This window comes from Mesoplodon mirus, assembly GCF_964341445.2.
Source record: "Mesoplodon mirus genome assembly, chromosome: 16".
NCBI classification, from domain to species: domain Eukaryota; kingdom Metazoa; phylum Chordata; class Mammalia; order Artiodactyla; family Ziphiidae; genus Mesoplodon; species Mesoplodon mirus.
Genome location: NC_138992.1, coordinates 991572 through 1005287, shown reverse-complemented (window position 1 = coordinate 1005287; position 13716 = coordinate 991572). Strand labels below are relative to the sequence as shown.

The window sequence follows — 13716 nt, the reverse complement described above, 5'->3', positions numbered from 1 at the left end:
GAGACTTGGGCAAGGAGAGCTGGGCAGAGGGTGGACCCAGACCTGGCAGCTCCAAGAGAGACTCAGAGGCAGAGAGAACAGGGCTTGGGGGAAGGCCAAGGATGGGACCACCACAGTTCTGGCTTGGAGGTGAGCTATTCACAAGATGGGGACTGCCCAAGGGGCAGTTGTTTGCATTTCTAGAGCCTGAGGCATAGCCCCAAGTGATAAACAAGGGGGACAAATGAGACTGTAGGATGAATGCCACTGCCCAGAAAGGGGCAGGGGACCCAAGAAGTCCAGCCCTAAGTGCAGAGGCAGTGTTGCTGGGACTGGAGGGCCAGGGAGGCCCAAACAACTGGGCAAGTGGCTGCTTGGCACCCAGGCCAGGGGAAGCCCCAGGTCGATGGGAGCTTCGAGACGAGGCTGGGAAGTGTCTGCTGGGCTAGGCAACCAGGGGCTGTGCCTACACAGGGCCAGGCAGTGGCAAGGATGGGCAGTAGGCAGCTAAGTGTGGCAGTGAAGTGAGGCCTGCACAGGAAGGGGCTGAGAGGTGGAAGGGGTCCGTGTTGGTTAGCAAGATGCGGGTAGAGGTATGGCAGCATAGAGGGGGAGGGGTCTTTAGTACACTCAACAGGGATGGGTGGTGGTGTCCAGAGGGAATCTGAGAAGGTCATAAGGCTAAAGGTCGCAATATACAACATATAATTATACACACACACACACATATTTGGGAACATGCTGGAATATTTTGTGCATTGTTTTATTAACACCAAAATGTGCAGAATCACATTTGAGGAGATGTCTTATTGAGCACGATGCGCAGGGTGCAGATGGCAGGCTCTGAGGGCCTCTGGCCTCTCCCTGGGCAGAACCTCCATTTCCTGCCGGCGCCTCCCTCAGCGTTAGGCCCGGCCAGGTCTGCTAAGAACAGCTGTGCACCAGGCCAGGTAAAACCAAACTCGTCAACAAGCATGTCAAGACCCAGAAATGCTCCAGCTTGTCCGGCTCCCCAGTGACCTTTTCCATTCGAACCAAAGTCTCTGCTGTTACCCTACCTGGGTGGTGGCTTTGCAAACAGACTGCGAGCCGCCGGGGGGGCAGGAGTCCCCCTACCCCACCCCCCTCCCTTCTCCAGCTGCTCAGTCACAACTGCTGCCTGACTCAGCAGTCTTGTTCCTTAAATCCTTTCTCAGCCAGAGCAAGTGGGGTTCCTTATACTTAAAAAAGAAAAAGAAACAGAAAAAAAGCCTACTTAAAAAGAAATAGTGCAAACACTACCTTAACAGTACTGGCACCTACTGTGGGGGCTTTCTAAGCATTTGGTGCCCAAATGTGCCATTCCAGACCTACCGTCCGGAGGTAAAAAAAGATACAAGGAAGCTAAGGGGGGGGCTTCCCTGGTGGCGCAGTGGTTGAGAGTCCGCCTGCCGATACAGGGGACACGGGTTCGTGCCCCGGTCCGGGAGGATCCCACATGCCACGGAGCGGCTGGGCCCGTGAGCCATGGCCGCTGAGCCTGCGCGTCCGGAGCCTGTGCCCCGCAACGGGAGAGGCCACAACAGTGAGAGGCCCGCGTACCGCAAAAAAAAAAAAAAAAGCTAAGTGGGGAGCCTTGGACAGATTTTTGGGGGGTTGGTGACAAAGGTGGAAAGAATGCAGAACAGGGTGGAGCTGGGGTCTGCTGGGCACCTGCAGGGCAAGGACCACTCCCACCTCACGGGGCATGGAGACCCCTCAGAGCAGTGGGCTGGGGCTCAGGTGCCACTGCACCTCGTCCTCTGCCCTCACAGAACAAGAGCTCCGCATCCAGCCCCTTTCTCCGGCGTGGCTGTCGATGGCACCTGTGAACACACGTCTGCCAGGGACCTTTGTGAGGGTAGCACCCACCTGACTACTGTGCCGCAAAGCCTGGCGCCCTCACTCCTCGCTGGCACCCCGCGGGAGCAGCACCCACAGTCCTCAACAGGGCAGCCCCTCGGGGGCCACCTCCCCACGCTGAAGGGATGGGCCACCAGGAGAGGTGCCGGGAGGGTGGAAAGGGGCAGGGCAGGAAGTGAACCCGGCGACCTAGGTGGGGAGGACAGGTCCTGAGAAGGTGGGAGGCCTTGAGAGAGGATGGGGCTGCCAGGCACAGAGGAGAGGCCGCAGCACAGCCAGAAGGCCATGAGCAGAGGGGACCCCTGAGACACAGACACCCTGAGACACAAGGACCCCAGAGAATGGGGGACTGAGGCACAGAGGCGGGCCCCCTGAAAGATGGGGGACTGAGGCACAGAGAGATGGGTCCCTGAGGCAATCCAAAGGGGACCTGAAGCCCAAAGAAATGGTGGAGTCAGACGCAGAAGAAGGTCGGGTGGCACTGAGGGTCCAGAGACTGAGGTGTGAGAAGAGCGGGAACTGGGGGAGTAGGGCCAGGGGCAGCTAGGGGCTGGAGCCCCTAGGGAGGAGAGGCCAAGGGGCAAGAGGCAGGGAGGACCACCAGGTGAGCCTCAAGTGGAGCCAAGCTCTGGCTGCGCTCAGCCAGGTTCCGAAGGCTTTGGCTGAGGACCAGGGGCTCTGCCGGACCGTGATGCCGGCGCCCCGACCTGGGCTGGTGGGCCAGGAGACTCACTTCTTGCTTTTGAACGTACCCAGGAGCTTGGGCATGAACTTGCCCACCTTGCTGTCCCTGGTGTCCTCTGCCGGGCCCTCCCCGGCCCCCGGGCCCCCGGGCTCCTCCTTTTTGCAGAAGACCTCGAAGCGGCTGTAGACGCGCTTCTCTTTGCGCATGCTCTCCATGCGGCGCAGCAGGCGGTCGCGCTCCTCTGCGCTGGCTGGCAGCGTGCGGTTCAGCCGGCCCTGGGTCCCCAGGCTGTCTGAGAGGAAGATGGCAGAACATTTGTCCTTGTCGGACATGTCAGGGGCCTGGCCGCCGGCAGCTGGAGGGTGGCCCAGCTCAGGGCTGCTCTGGGTCGGGGTCGGCGCGGGGACTCCGCGGTGCTTCTGGCCGTGGGCGCTGATCTGCCCCAGGATGGCTTTCGTGTCATCCCGCAGGTTGCTGCTGTACAAGGCATTGGCCGTGGCCGAGGCCACGCGCGCCCGCGGGCCCCGCTCATCTCCTGTGGCAGCCTCGGTGCTGTCAGCCCGGCCTGGCGACGGCCGCCGGGGGCTCTCAGGTTGCCCATTCTCCTGTGGCACCGGGACGCTGCCCTCATCCTCCGCGCGCCGCTCACCCTTGGGGCTCAGCAGCTGCCGCAGCCGCGCAGAGCCCTTGCGTAGGATCTCCATGGGGCCACCAGGCGCCTCCTCTGTGGGCCCGGTCTTTGGAGCCTCCCCGGAGAAGGGGAGGGGGAGGCTGCCCCTGTGCTCCGGCACAGGGGGCACCGGGGGCACCGGGCTCCCCCTGCGCTCAGGGCAGGCGGAAGCGGGACTCCCCTTCTGCTCGGTAAATCCCGTGGTGGGCCTGTCTCCGCGGCTGGGAAACCCTGCAGTGGGACTTCCCTTCCGCTCGGGGTAAGCTGACGTGGGGCCCCCTTTTGGCTCAGAGTGGGGCGGCTGGTGCGCCCCGGGCCCCTCTGCGGGGGGGTTGTCCCGCCCTTGCGGGGAGGTGGAGCGGCCCTGGGTGGAGAGGAAGCAGGAGGACAGCCGGTCAGCGCCACTGCTGCTCCCGCCCAGTGTGTCCAGCAGCTGCGTGGCGGTGAGAGCGGCGGCTCCCGGCTGCTGCTCAGCCTCCTGGTGCAGCTGCTGCGTGAAGGAGTCGCGCAGGTCTAGCAGGCAGCTTTCGAGGCTGCGGTGCTCGCTCCCACCGCCCCCAGGTGCCGACACCTCCTCCCGCCACGCCTGGGACAGGATAGTCTTGCTGTGGCTGGCGACCGTGACCGCTGCCCCCAGGCCGCCGGCGTGCCGCGTCGGGCCCTTGTATTTCTCCAGGAGCTCGGCCACCTTGCTGGAGACAGCAGAGCGCACGGCCTTGCCACCGGACGCCGGCATCTCGCTCACCACCTGCTCTGTGGTGGCCGCGGCAGCTCCGCCCGTGCCCTCCGCCTGTGACGCGCTGAAGATGAGCGAGGAACGCAGCCGCGAGCTGCGCTGGACCAGCGGGTTCACGCGCAAGCGGAACGAGTCCTGCTTGGCCAGGCCTGCCTCCAGGCCCTCGGGCTCGGAGCCGTCGCCACCACCGCTGCCGGAGCCCGGGAAGGACGTGGGCGCTCGGAAGCTCGAGGTCGGCAGGTCCCCGGCGGCCACCCGATCCCCAGAAACCAACACGTCGTCTTCATAGGCCTCGGACTCCATGGGTGCGGGCAGGCCCTCGTCGCCAGCGTCCTCACCGTGACAGCTGCTCAGGTAGGAGGCGAGGCGCCAGTGCCGCAGTCCCGCCCGCCCCTCGGGCCGGCCTCTGCGCTCTGGCTCTGGCTTGGGCACAGTCTCTGGGCCTAGCCTCGTCACCGCTTGGCAAGGGAAGCGCTGGCCCAGGTTGGGGCACGGGGCCCCGGCCGGTTCCAGACCGCAGCGCCCGGGCCCGAAGGCAGGGTCAGAGCCATAGCGCACCTCCCGTGAGGCACTGGATGGCACGTAGTCCAGCCGCTGGTGTCCGTCCGGGCCGAGCCCCAGAAAGCGTTGCCCGGCGCCCAGCGCGAAGTCGTCATGGTCCGCGAAGCCAGGGTGGCCAGTGCGCAGCTTCTCGCACAGGCCCTGCGGGCGCGCTGCTGCGAGCCGTGGATCCCACTGGTACTGCCGCTGGTACAGCTGGTCGCGGTGGAAGTGGCTGGTCTGGAAGCGGACGTCATCACCGTGGCCGAGGAATGTCTGCCGCGACACCTGTCGCGCGGCGGCGAAATTCTCCACGGCTCCCGTGCCGTCGGCGGCCGCGTAGCTGTGCCTTTTGAAGGCGTCCATCTCTTGGTGCCGCGCCTGAAAGAAGCCCCGCGGGCCCAAGAGCTCCCCGCCTGGTCCGGCCTCGGCGTCCAGATGCCGCGACAGTGGCCACAGCCCCGCGTGTGGCTCCAGGGCGCCCCCCGGCATCCGCGGTGACTCCTCTCGGCGGAAGGGCGACAGGAAGTGGCGGTCAGGGTCGAGGAATGAGGGGAAGCCCAGGCCTTCTTCCCGAGGCGGTGGGAACAGGAGGTGGGCTCGTTTGGGTAAGGAGAAAGGGGACAACACCCCGGTCACCAGGCCACCCATGAGGGGCCCAGCCCCCGCGTATGGAGACAGGGCGTAGGCGTCCATGCGGGCCAGCGCCCCGGCGGCGGGAACCAGCGGCTCGGACTGTGCGAAGAGGATGCGGAATTCCTCGTCGAAGCTGGAGACCAGCTCGCCCTGGAACACGTGGGCCAGACTCCGGTGGATCTTCTCAAAGGACCACATAAAGCTGGGAGCAGGGTGGGGCCAGTCAGAGGGAGGGGGCGAGGCCAGTCAGGGGAAAGGGAGGGGCCAGGGTTAGAGGGAAGGGGTGGGGCCGAGTAATAACCCAGGCCAGGCAGGGGCAGGACGGGGTGGAGCTGTGTCAGGGGCTCCAGGAGGAGGGCTTCTGGAGGGGAGGCCCTTTAGTGGGGAGGGGCTGGGGCTGGGGGGGCAACGGGGCTGCGCGCACCTGTAGCTCCCACTCATCACCACGGCGCAATCCACTAGGAGGAACTTCTCCTTCACGTGGCCCTTGAAGGACTTCCCAGTACGGCAGTAGTAGGTGGGGCCCGCCACAGTGCGCACGCGGAGGAACTGGGGCGGGAGAGGCGTTATGTCTCTGGAGAGGGATCTTAGCCCTTCCCTCCCGGCCACCCCTCCCCACCCTCCAGGCCACCCCTCCCCACCCTCCGGCCACTCACGTCCACGTGGTGCAGGTTGACGTGGCACTTGTCGGCCATGTCCAGGAAGTGCTGTGCGTTCACCTCATCTAGGAGGATGTACACCGGGATGCGGCGCGCAGCGGCCTCCAGCACTTCACTGAGAAGGTCCACGTCGGTGAACATGTCCATCACCACGGCCACCACCTGCGGGGGGTCGAATCAGAGGCGGTTGTCTCTGGGTGCCAACCATGGCTACTAGCCCATCCCAGGGGAGAGTGGGGCCCTGTCATGGAATGGGGGTCAGAAGGAAGGGGGCTGTCAGAGGGGATATGGGGCTGCTGGACTGCTAGGTGGCCCATGATGGAGCCTGAGGCAGGCACAGGGCCTGCAGCCTATTGGGGGCAGGCTGTCCTTCAGCTAGGGGCGGGTGTTCAGCCCAGGGCAGAGAGCCCTGATGGCGCAGGGGGCAAGGCAGATGAGGCCCCCCAAACCCCCCTGCCTTACAGACGGCTGAGCTCCAAGGACCCCAGGGCAGGTATCAGGGCTGAGCCCCAGGCTCCATTTCTGACCCTGGGAGAGGGTTGCCACGGGGGGGTGGGGGGCAGAGGGCAGAGGCAGGGGTCTTTAGTGTCTGAACCTGCTGCCTTAAGGTCCATGGTTTAACAGGCTCCCTTTGCTATTTGCCAACTGTTTGGGGTGCTGAGGGCACAGGGGTAAGAAGCTGTCAGCAAGGTCAAGGGCAGAACTAGAGAGAATTCTCTGAACAGTAAAGCCAGGCAAGGAGGGACCCCAACCATCCCAGAGCCCCTGAGTTTCTGGGCACTGGCCGTGACCGTGGGCAAGCAAACCTGTGCAGTCTGCAGCTTGCAATAACCAAACCCCTGATGACCCGGGAAAAAGTCTGCCAGGGAGCCCTCATTACAGCTTGAAGCCTGGAGAGGCCTGGCCAGCCAGCCCTGGCCCCACCCTTGCCCCCTAAGCTGGGCATGCTGATACTTCTCCTTCACCCTCACACTCCTACTCATGCTTCAAGGTCCAGCTCAGGCTGCCCTTCCCCACTGCCTGCTGAGCCTGGGACAGCACACCTGCTGGGCAGAGCGGATCATCCTTCGAGCCTCATCCTTGATGCAGGGGCTGTCAGGTGGCGGTGGCTGCACCAGCGTGGTAACCTCAGTGCCCTGGAAGCCGAAGGTCAGGGGCCAGCCCAGGTCGAGTTCAGGCACTGCCTGGTCTGAGTTCACAGGCCAGTAGGTGCCCGAGGAGCCATCGAAGTCCACGTTGGGAGGGCTGCCTTCGGGGGGCTCGAGGGCAACATGCTGCGGGTCCCGCAGGTGGCGGCTCACGTGCTCCAGCTCCTCAGGGCACAGGAAGGCAGGTGCTCCCTCGGACGCTAGGAAGCGGCTATAGGCCTCTGGCCCACCCTCAGCCAGTGCATCCACTGCCAGGCGGTAATATTCTTTGTAGTGGGGTGGCAGGTACCCGGGTGCCAGTGGGTTATCCCCCTGCGAGGAGCTCTGGGAGCGACGGGCCATGTTGGGGCCAGGGACCTGGGGGAAGGGCAGGGAGACGCGTTACAGGGGCAGGGGCTCTGGGTGTCCCCACACACACATGTGGACACGCATCATGGAAGGGGCTGTCAGTGACCTTGCGTAGGCTGTGGAGTTCAGCCTGTGCCTGGAGGTCTCCCAGGGCACCCCCAGAACCCAGCATGCCCCCTAGCTGGGGGAATATCAGAACGCCCCGACACAGGCATCGCAGCTGTCTCTCGTCGCTCTGGCCGTACTGGCCAGGCCCCTGCTTTCACCAGGAGCCAGGGAGCACCTGGTGCCCCAGCTTCCCGCCAGGGGCTCTGGCTCCACACGAACCCCACTCAGGTTACCTTATGGCCTCTGTGGACCCCTCCCTCCATTAAAAAAAAGAAACATTAATGATATTTTATGATAGTTGGAATAAAGAAAACGTAATCCAGGCTTTACTGTTATATTTACGTTTTTCTTCTGATTTTATGACACGAATGCATTTGCGTGGCCCCTGGCACTGTGCGTGCTGGACGAGCTGGGCCGCTGCCTGGGTGTCTTTGCCCCCAGTGCCAGGGGAACCTGGGCTGCTCCCTGGGCCTCTCTGGCCTGTTACCTCCACTGTAAAATGCACCTGTCTCAGCCATAAAGAAGGAGGAAATTTTGTCATTTGCAGCAACGTGGATGAACTTGAAGGGCATTATGCTAAGTGAAATGTCAGAGAAAAACAAATACTGTGTGATATCACTTGTACGTAGAACCTAAAAGAAACACAACAAACTAGTGAATATAATAAAGAAGGAGACTCAGATATGGGGGAGGAGGAGGTACAAGGTATTGGGCGTAAGATGGGCCCAAGGATGCCTTGTACAACAGGGGGAATAGAACCAATAGTTTGCAGTAACTGTAAACGGAGTATAACCTTTAAAGATTGTATTAAAACTTTTTTTTTTTAATGCAGCTGTCAGGGTTGACCTGATGGCACACCTGGCCCAGGACACAGCGCTTGTCCTGGGACGCAGCGTTAAGCCCCATCCACAGACCCTGGCCACTCCTGCACCTGCCCTACAGGGTCACACACCCTGAGCCCCACAATCCACTCGCTGACCTCTCAGCCCGCCGAACCCAGACCCCTGTCCACCATCCCATCTCAGACACCTCCCTGGGCCACACCCCAGGCGCCAGCCCTCCCAGAGGCCTGTAATCCTGGCAGGAGCTTGGAGGCCTGTCCCTGCCAAGCCCGGCCCTGTGTGGCAGCAGCAGCCTTTCCAAGCTTCTGGTCACTGCCTGGCCCCCTGCCGCACTCCGGAGGAAGTCAGAGCCCTTTGCGGTGGCCACTGGGCTTGTCCTGGGCTCCAAGGGTACCTCTCCACCTTCACCGCTCACCCCAACTTCACAACATCAGCCATGCCCCACTGGCTCCACTCCAGCCCACCTGCTTCCAAAGGGCCCGCACGCGGGCCCGGCCTGGGTAAAAGCAGTCATTGGTCCTGGAAGGCCAGGTGGGGGTCTTTATTTGGCTCCCAGGGCCCATCTCCCTCGGGTTCCCTGAACTACCTGGATGCTCAGCCCCCTAGCCTGGAAGGAGGGTCCGCTGGAAGCCAATCCTGCCTAGCCTGTGGCTTCCTGAACATCGGTCCTGGCCGGGGAGGCGGTTCTGCCAGACAACCCAGAGTGCCCCCCGCCCCCCCCCACCCCCTGCAGGTGCAGCTGGACGATGCTGACTGGATGGGGTCCATGGCCCGCTGGAGACTGCTGCCTGAGAAAGTTGGGGGGTCAGGATGACCTGGGGAACCTCTCCTGCCTACCTTCCCTGGGAGGTGACAGGCTACTGAAGGTGACATGGAGGTGGGGATGGGGCATACCCGTGTGTCATTCAGTCACACCTGGCGGAGATGCTACTTGGTCTGATTGTCTGAGGAAAAGCTGCTCTGCCGTGCCTTAGAGGGGGCGCCGTCCCCTGACTGTATCTGGTTACATACGGCCTCATAGTACCAGGACCAGACTGAGGCTGTGCACACGCGGGTATGAGTGTGGGCCTGTTTGTACTAGGTTTTCACCCTGTACCTGTTTCGGGGGGGGAGGGGGGTCACACTGTATCTTTTTTTAAATTTAATTTTTATTGGACTATAGTTGCTTTACTGTATTGTGTTAGCTTCTACTGCACAGCAAAATGAATCAGCCACACGTACACATATATCCCCTCCACTCAGGACACTAAGTGTGTTAGGTAGAGCCCCCTGTGCTATAGATACGTTCCCATCAGTCGTCTATTTTATACGTAGCCTCAGTAGTGGATATGTGTCAATCCCAACCTCCCAATTCCTCCCACACCCCCCTCACACTGCGGGGGACCCCCGTATCTGGCAGCAGGGTGTGTGTGTGATCTCGAACTGTATGTGACTGGGGTGGGGGGCGCTATCCCGCTGACAGCCTTTGAGAGTGCTGCTTCCCAAGCCGGGGAGACCTGCTAGAAGTGAGGTCATCCCCTCCTATGTCACTGGGGAAGGGAATCAACACGAAAGGTCCAGGCTGCATGCAGTGGGGGGACAGGGGATCCCAGGTGGGCAAGGAACCTTCTCATCCAACAGGACTGGTCAGGAAGGGGCACCCGTAGACAGTGAGCCCGCCAGGTGGCCCTGCCCTGGCCCACACAGCTCTACCCACGATCCCGAAACCCTTATTCCTTTGCCTGTTTCCTTTCATGGGTCTGCACACCCCTGAACTGTGGACCGGGCAGTGGCCACTCCCAGCCAGCTGTGGAGAAGCCAGCAGCGCGCCTCCCCTCACATAGGCCTACCAAATGCCTGCCCTAAGGGAGGGAGGGGCTCTTATCCCACCCAGGCCGATGACTCAGAAGGAATCCCGCTCTTTGGCAGCTGACCTCTGACACAGCGACAAAGCCTCCAGGCATGGCCCTCAGGGCTCTAGTGGGCTCCCTTACCAGGGGCCTCCACCGGAAGTCTTTCCCACAGGGCAGGCCTGGGGGTTTATCCGGAGGGAAGGATCTGGGGCGAGCGCACAAGGTAGACAGACCCTGCGCCAGGCAGACAGAGGCATTAGGCTGAGGGGAGGATGGGGGTGAGATCCCGGCAGGGGAGGCTCATGGTCTGGAAGTGGGTGAGCTGCAGTTTTCCGGTGCACACTGCAGGGCCAAATGGGGTTACTGAACCCCAGGGAGTTAGGTTGACGGGGCCGGGTGTCCCATCCACCCACCCAAGTCCAGGGACTTGGGCGCCAGGGAATCGGGGCCTTCTGCTCTCCCTGAACCTACGGAGGGAACTAGACCGAGCCCTGGTCACTCGGGCCACCCACAGGCCATGACGGCCTAGAAGGGGCGCCCCAGGGAAGGGTCCAGGCCAGGCCCGGCACCCTCTCCGGACTCCAGCTAGGCCGCGAGGGCGGGAGCAAGTCGGGCCAGCCTGGCTCCACCCGGGCCCGGCGCCTCTTCCCGCTCGGCTCCTCCTCGGCCGGCGTCGAGCGAGGGCGCCCGCGTCAAGACCGGCACACGCGGCCGCGGCGCCCCCTCGCCCCCAGCTCGGGCAGACCCGCCCGACCCCCGTGCACGCGGCTGCGCCTGCGCTCCCACCGCCCCGCCCTGGGTTGCGAGGACCCAGCCCAGGTGCCGGCCGGCGGGCCGCCCAGGTGAGGCCGCGCGGTGGGGGGCGCCGGTGGCGCCGACCCCGCCCCACCCCGCCGGCCCGGCCGCGGCCTCCCCCTCCCGCGCGCCCCGCCCGGCTGAAGCCCGGGGAGAGGGCCCTACCTGGCCAGGTGCGCGGGGTCTCGGGACAAGGGCAGCAGGATCCGACCGCCGCCCAGCGGCCTCGCGGTCCGGTCGGTCCGGCAGCCACTCCCTGCCGCGGCCCGCCCGCCGCGCGGCCTGATTCACGCTCCCGCCCCCGCCCCGCCCGCCGTCCCTGCCGCCTGCCTGCCCGGGCAGCACCTGGGGGCGGAGCGGCCCCACCCGCGGCGCGCCCGCATTCCTCCGCCGGCCGCCCGCCCGCCGCCGCCCCCGGGACCCCCGCCCGCGCCCCGGCTCCCCCGGACCCCCGCCCGCGCCACGGGCCCGGCCGTGTCCCCCGGCGGCGCAACCCGGGAACCCGGCCCGCTACCCCCGGAGACCGCTAAGGCCCCGACTTCCAGGGCCCCGCACCCCCAGGCGCCCATCTGTTCGCCGAAGCCTTAGGTCCCTGAGCCTGACCCCTGAACCCTCGCCCCGGAAGTCAGGGTGACTCGAAGTTCCGGCTCAGTCGCTAGGAAACGGGCCAGCCCCACGCGGGGGGCGGCGCTTCTGGCCTCGCCTACTGGCTGCGGAAGCCAGGTGAAGCAGGTGAGACGGTGGGGGCGGCGCCGAGCCCCGGGCAGGGCAGGGCCTGGGGACCTGTGAGCACAGGAGCCCCGCACCACACCCGGACGTCCCCCACCCCGACGCCCGCACAGAGACGCCCCCATACTCGGATGCCCATAAGTACCTGGGACCCACCCCGGGCACACAGGGACCCTGACCGCAGATCCCCGACACACGCCGACCCCACACACGTATAGGAAAAGCACTGCACCCAAGGGACCTTCATTCCCACGCGTGTGGACATCACCCCACACCAGTCCCCTCCCAGACCGATCCCGGCACCGAGCCCCCTCCACATAATTGGACCCCACTGGCAGGCTCACGCGTAACAAACCCTGACTGCACGGGGTCCTCTGCACACACCTGTGGACAGGGGACTCTCCAGGCACACAGTGACCTGCACACACAAGGGATGCCACACGCACACTGAGCGCCCACATACATAGGACCCCCCCGTGCACATAGAACCCTGCATCCATACAGGACCCTACAAGCACACCAAGTCCTGCGCCTGCCATACTCGGGCACTTGCCAGTTTACACACATACAGGACGCTCTGCGTGCACGGGGGGTCCCTCATGCACTGACCCCCACAGAACCCTGCAACATACAGGACACTACATGAGCACCGAGAGTCCCTCGCGAACCGGGGACCCTGCATTACTGACCCCCACACGGACATGGGACCCTGCAAGCACTCCGAGCCCTACACGCTCCTTCCGTGTGCATGTGTGCACACATGTGCACAGACACACATGGAAGCCCTCAGCTGCCCCTAGGTGCCTCGGTGCCCCCAGCGTCCCCTGCAAACACTTCAGATCCCTACTCAGAACCCACCGCCTGGGGCTGGCCTCCTGAGGAAATGAATTTTGGGGTCAGCTGAGTGGACTAGGGAGAGGGGTGTTGCTTCCAGGCCCTGACAACACCACCTGCTGAGGCCAAGACGAGAGAGGGTTGGGCATGCCCGGTGTGGGCGGGGGGGGGGTGTTTGTCAGTGTCTGGTGGCGGTGCTGGGGACAGTGGGGGCATGGAGGCTTCAGCAAGGCAGGGTTGGCTCAGGCTTGTGTTTAGGATGAAGCTGGTCCAGCTGGCAGCCCAGTGGTTTGGAGCAGGGAGATGGGTACCCGACATCGACCCTGGGGTGAGGATGGGTGAGCCAGGGTGGAGGGGCCAGGGGAATGAGGGCAAGGGGGACAAGCTGTGGCCAGATGTTCTTGCCAAGCATTCCCACTCAGGCTGCTGGGCACACACACCCCAAGAACCAGGGGCAGGCGGGTGGGCCAGGAAGCTGGCAGGAAGCTGTGCTGTCGGGGTGCTCCTGTGTTCCCCAGTTTGGCACCTGCTGTCCGTCCACACGGGCCCAAGCCGGTGTGTGGTGCTGCCCCTACTGCTGTTGCCACTCTGACCACACCCTCCCTGACCTTTCCTACTCACCCCCAGGAGAATGAGCAGTAAGAAGCGGGGACCCAAAGCTGCGTCAGGGAAGTGGCAGACGTCCTTGCACAGAGCCACCCCAAGAGCCGCTGCGGGTGAGTGTGAGCCCTCTGACCTCCAACCCTGCTCAAACTCTGACGTGTGACACGTGCTATGCAGCCACCCAGGGGCAGTCCTTCCGGGAAGACCTTTCTCTCTGAGAATGGCCTTCAGGGGATCTCTGAGTCAGGCTTGAGTGTGGTGGACTGAGAATTCAGAGCTCAGATGTCCATTCCAGACCCTGACCCTGAGTCTTGTACCCCTGGGGCTGGGACTGGGGTTGGAGTCCCGGGGACAGTGTTCAGAGGAACGTGGCTTTAGGACACATGGAGATGAGACGCAGGCCCATGTGGACTGAATATAGGTTCTGAAACAGGGCAGGGCTTGAGTTCATGTTGGGGATTCTCAGACTAAGCATGTGGTCCACTCTGACCCTCTGCTCCGCCTAGGCTATCCTGTGCTTTTTCTTGTCTGCTGCCGCTCCCTCAAGCCATCCTCTCTTTAGCCACTTCCAGGCTGAAAGGTGACAGCTCGTCCTTGGCCTCCTGGTCCTGCTATGGGCCAGGAAGGGCATCTTCTCCCACGTCCACCCCTACCCATTGTTACTCTTCTTCTCTGAGTCCCATTTCTTCTC

The 13716-nt window shown here is 63.6% G+C and overlaps 1 protein-coding gene across 1 annotated transcript; it reads right to left on the bottom strand.

Annotated features, from left to right (window-relative positions):
• Positions 1-708: 708 nt before the first annotated feature.
• On the bottom strand, positions 709-11148 carry FAM83H (family with sequence similarity 83 member H). Its single transcript, XM_082601291.1, has 5 exons — positions 11025-11148; positions 6830-7291; positions 5784-5948; positions 5552-5676; positions 709-5329 (listed from the first exon to the last, which is right to left on the bottom strand). The coding sequence occupies exons 2-5, from the start codon at positions 7274-7276 to the stop codon at positions 2590-2592; spliced, it is 3477 nt and encodes a 1158-aa protein (XP_082457417.1). The 5' UTR covers positions 7277-7291; positions 11025-11148; the 3' UTR covers positions 709-2589.
• Between the last annotated feature and the right edge of the window lie 2568 nt (positions 11149-13716).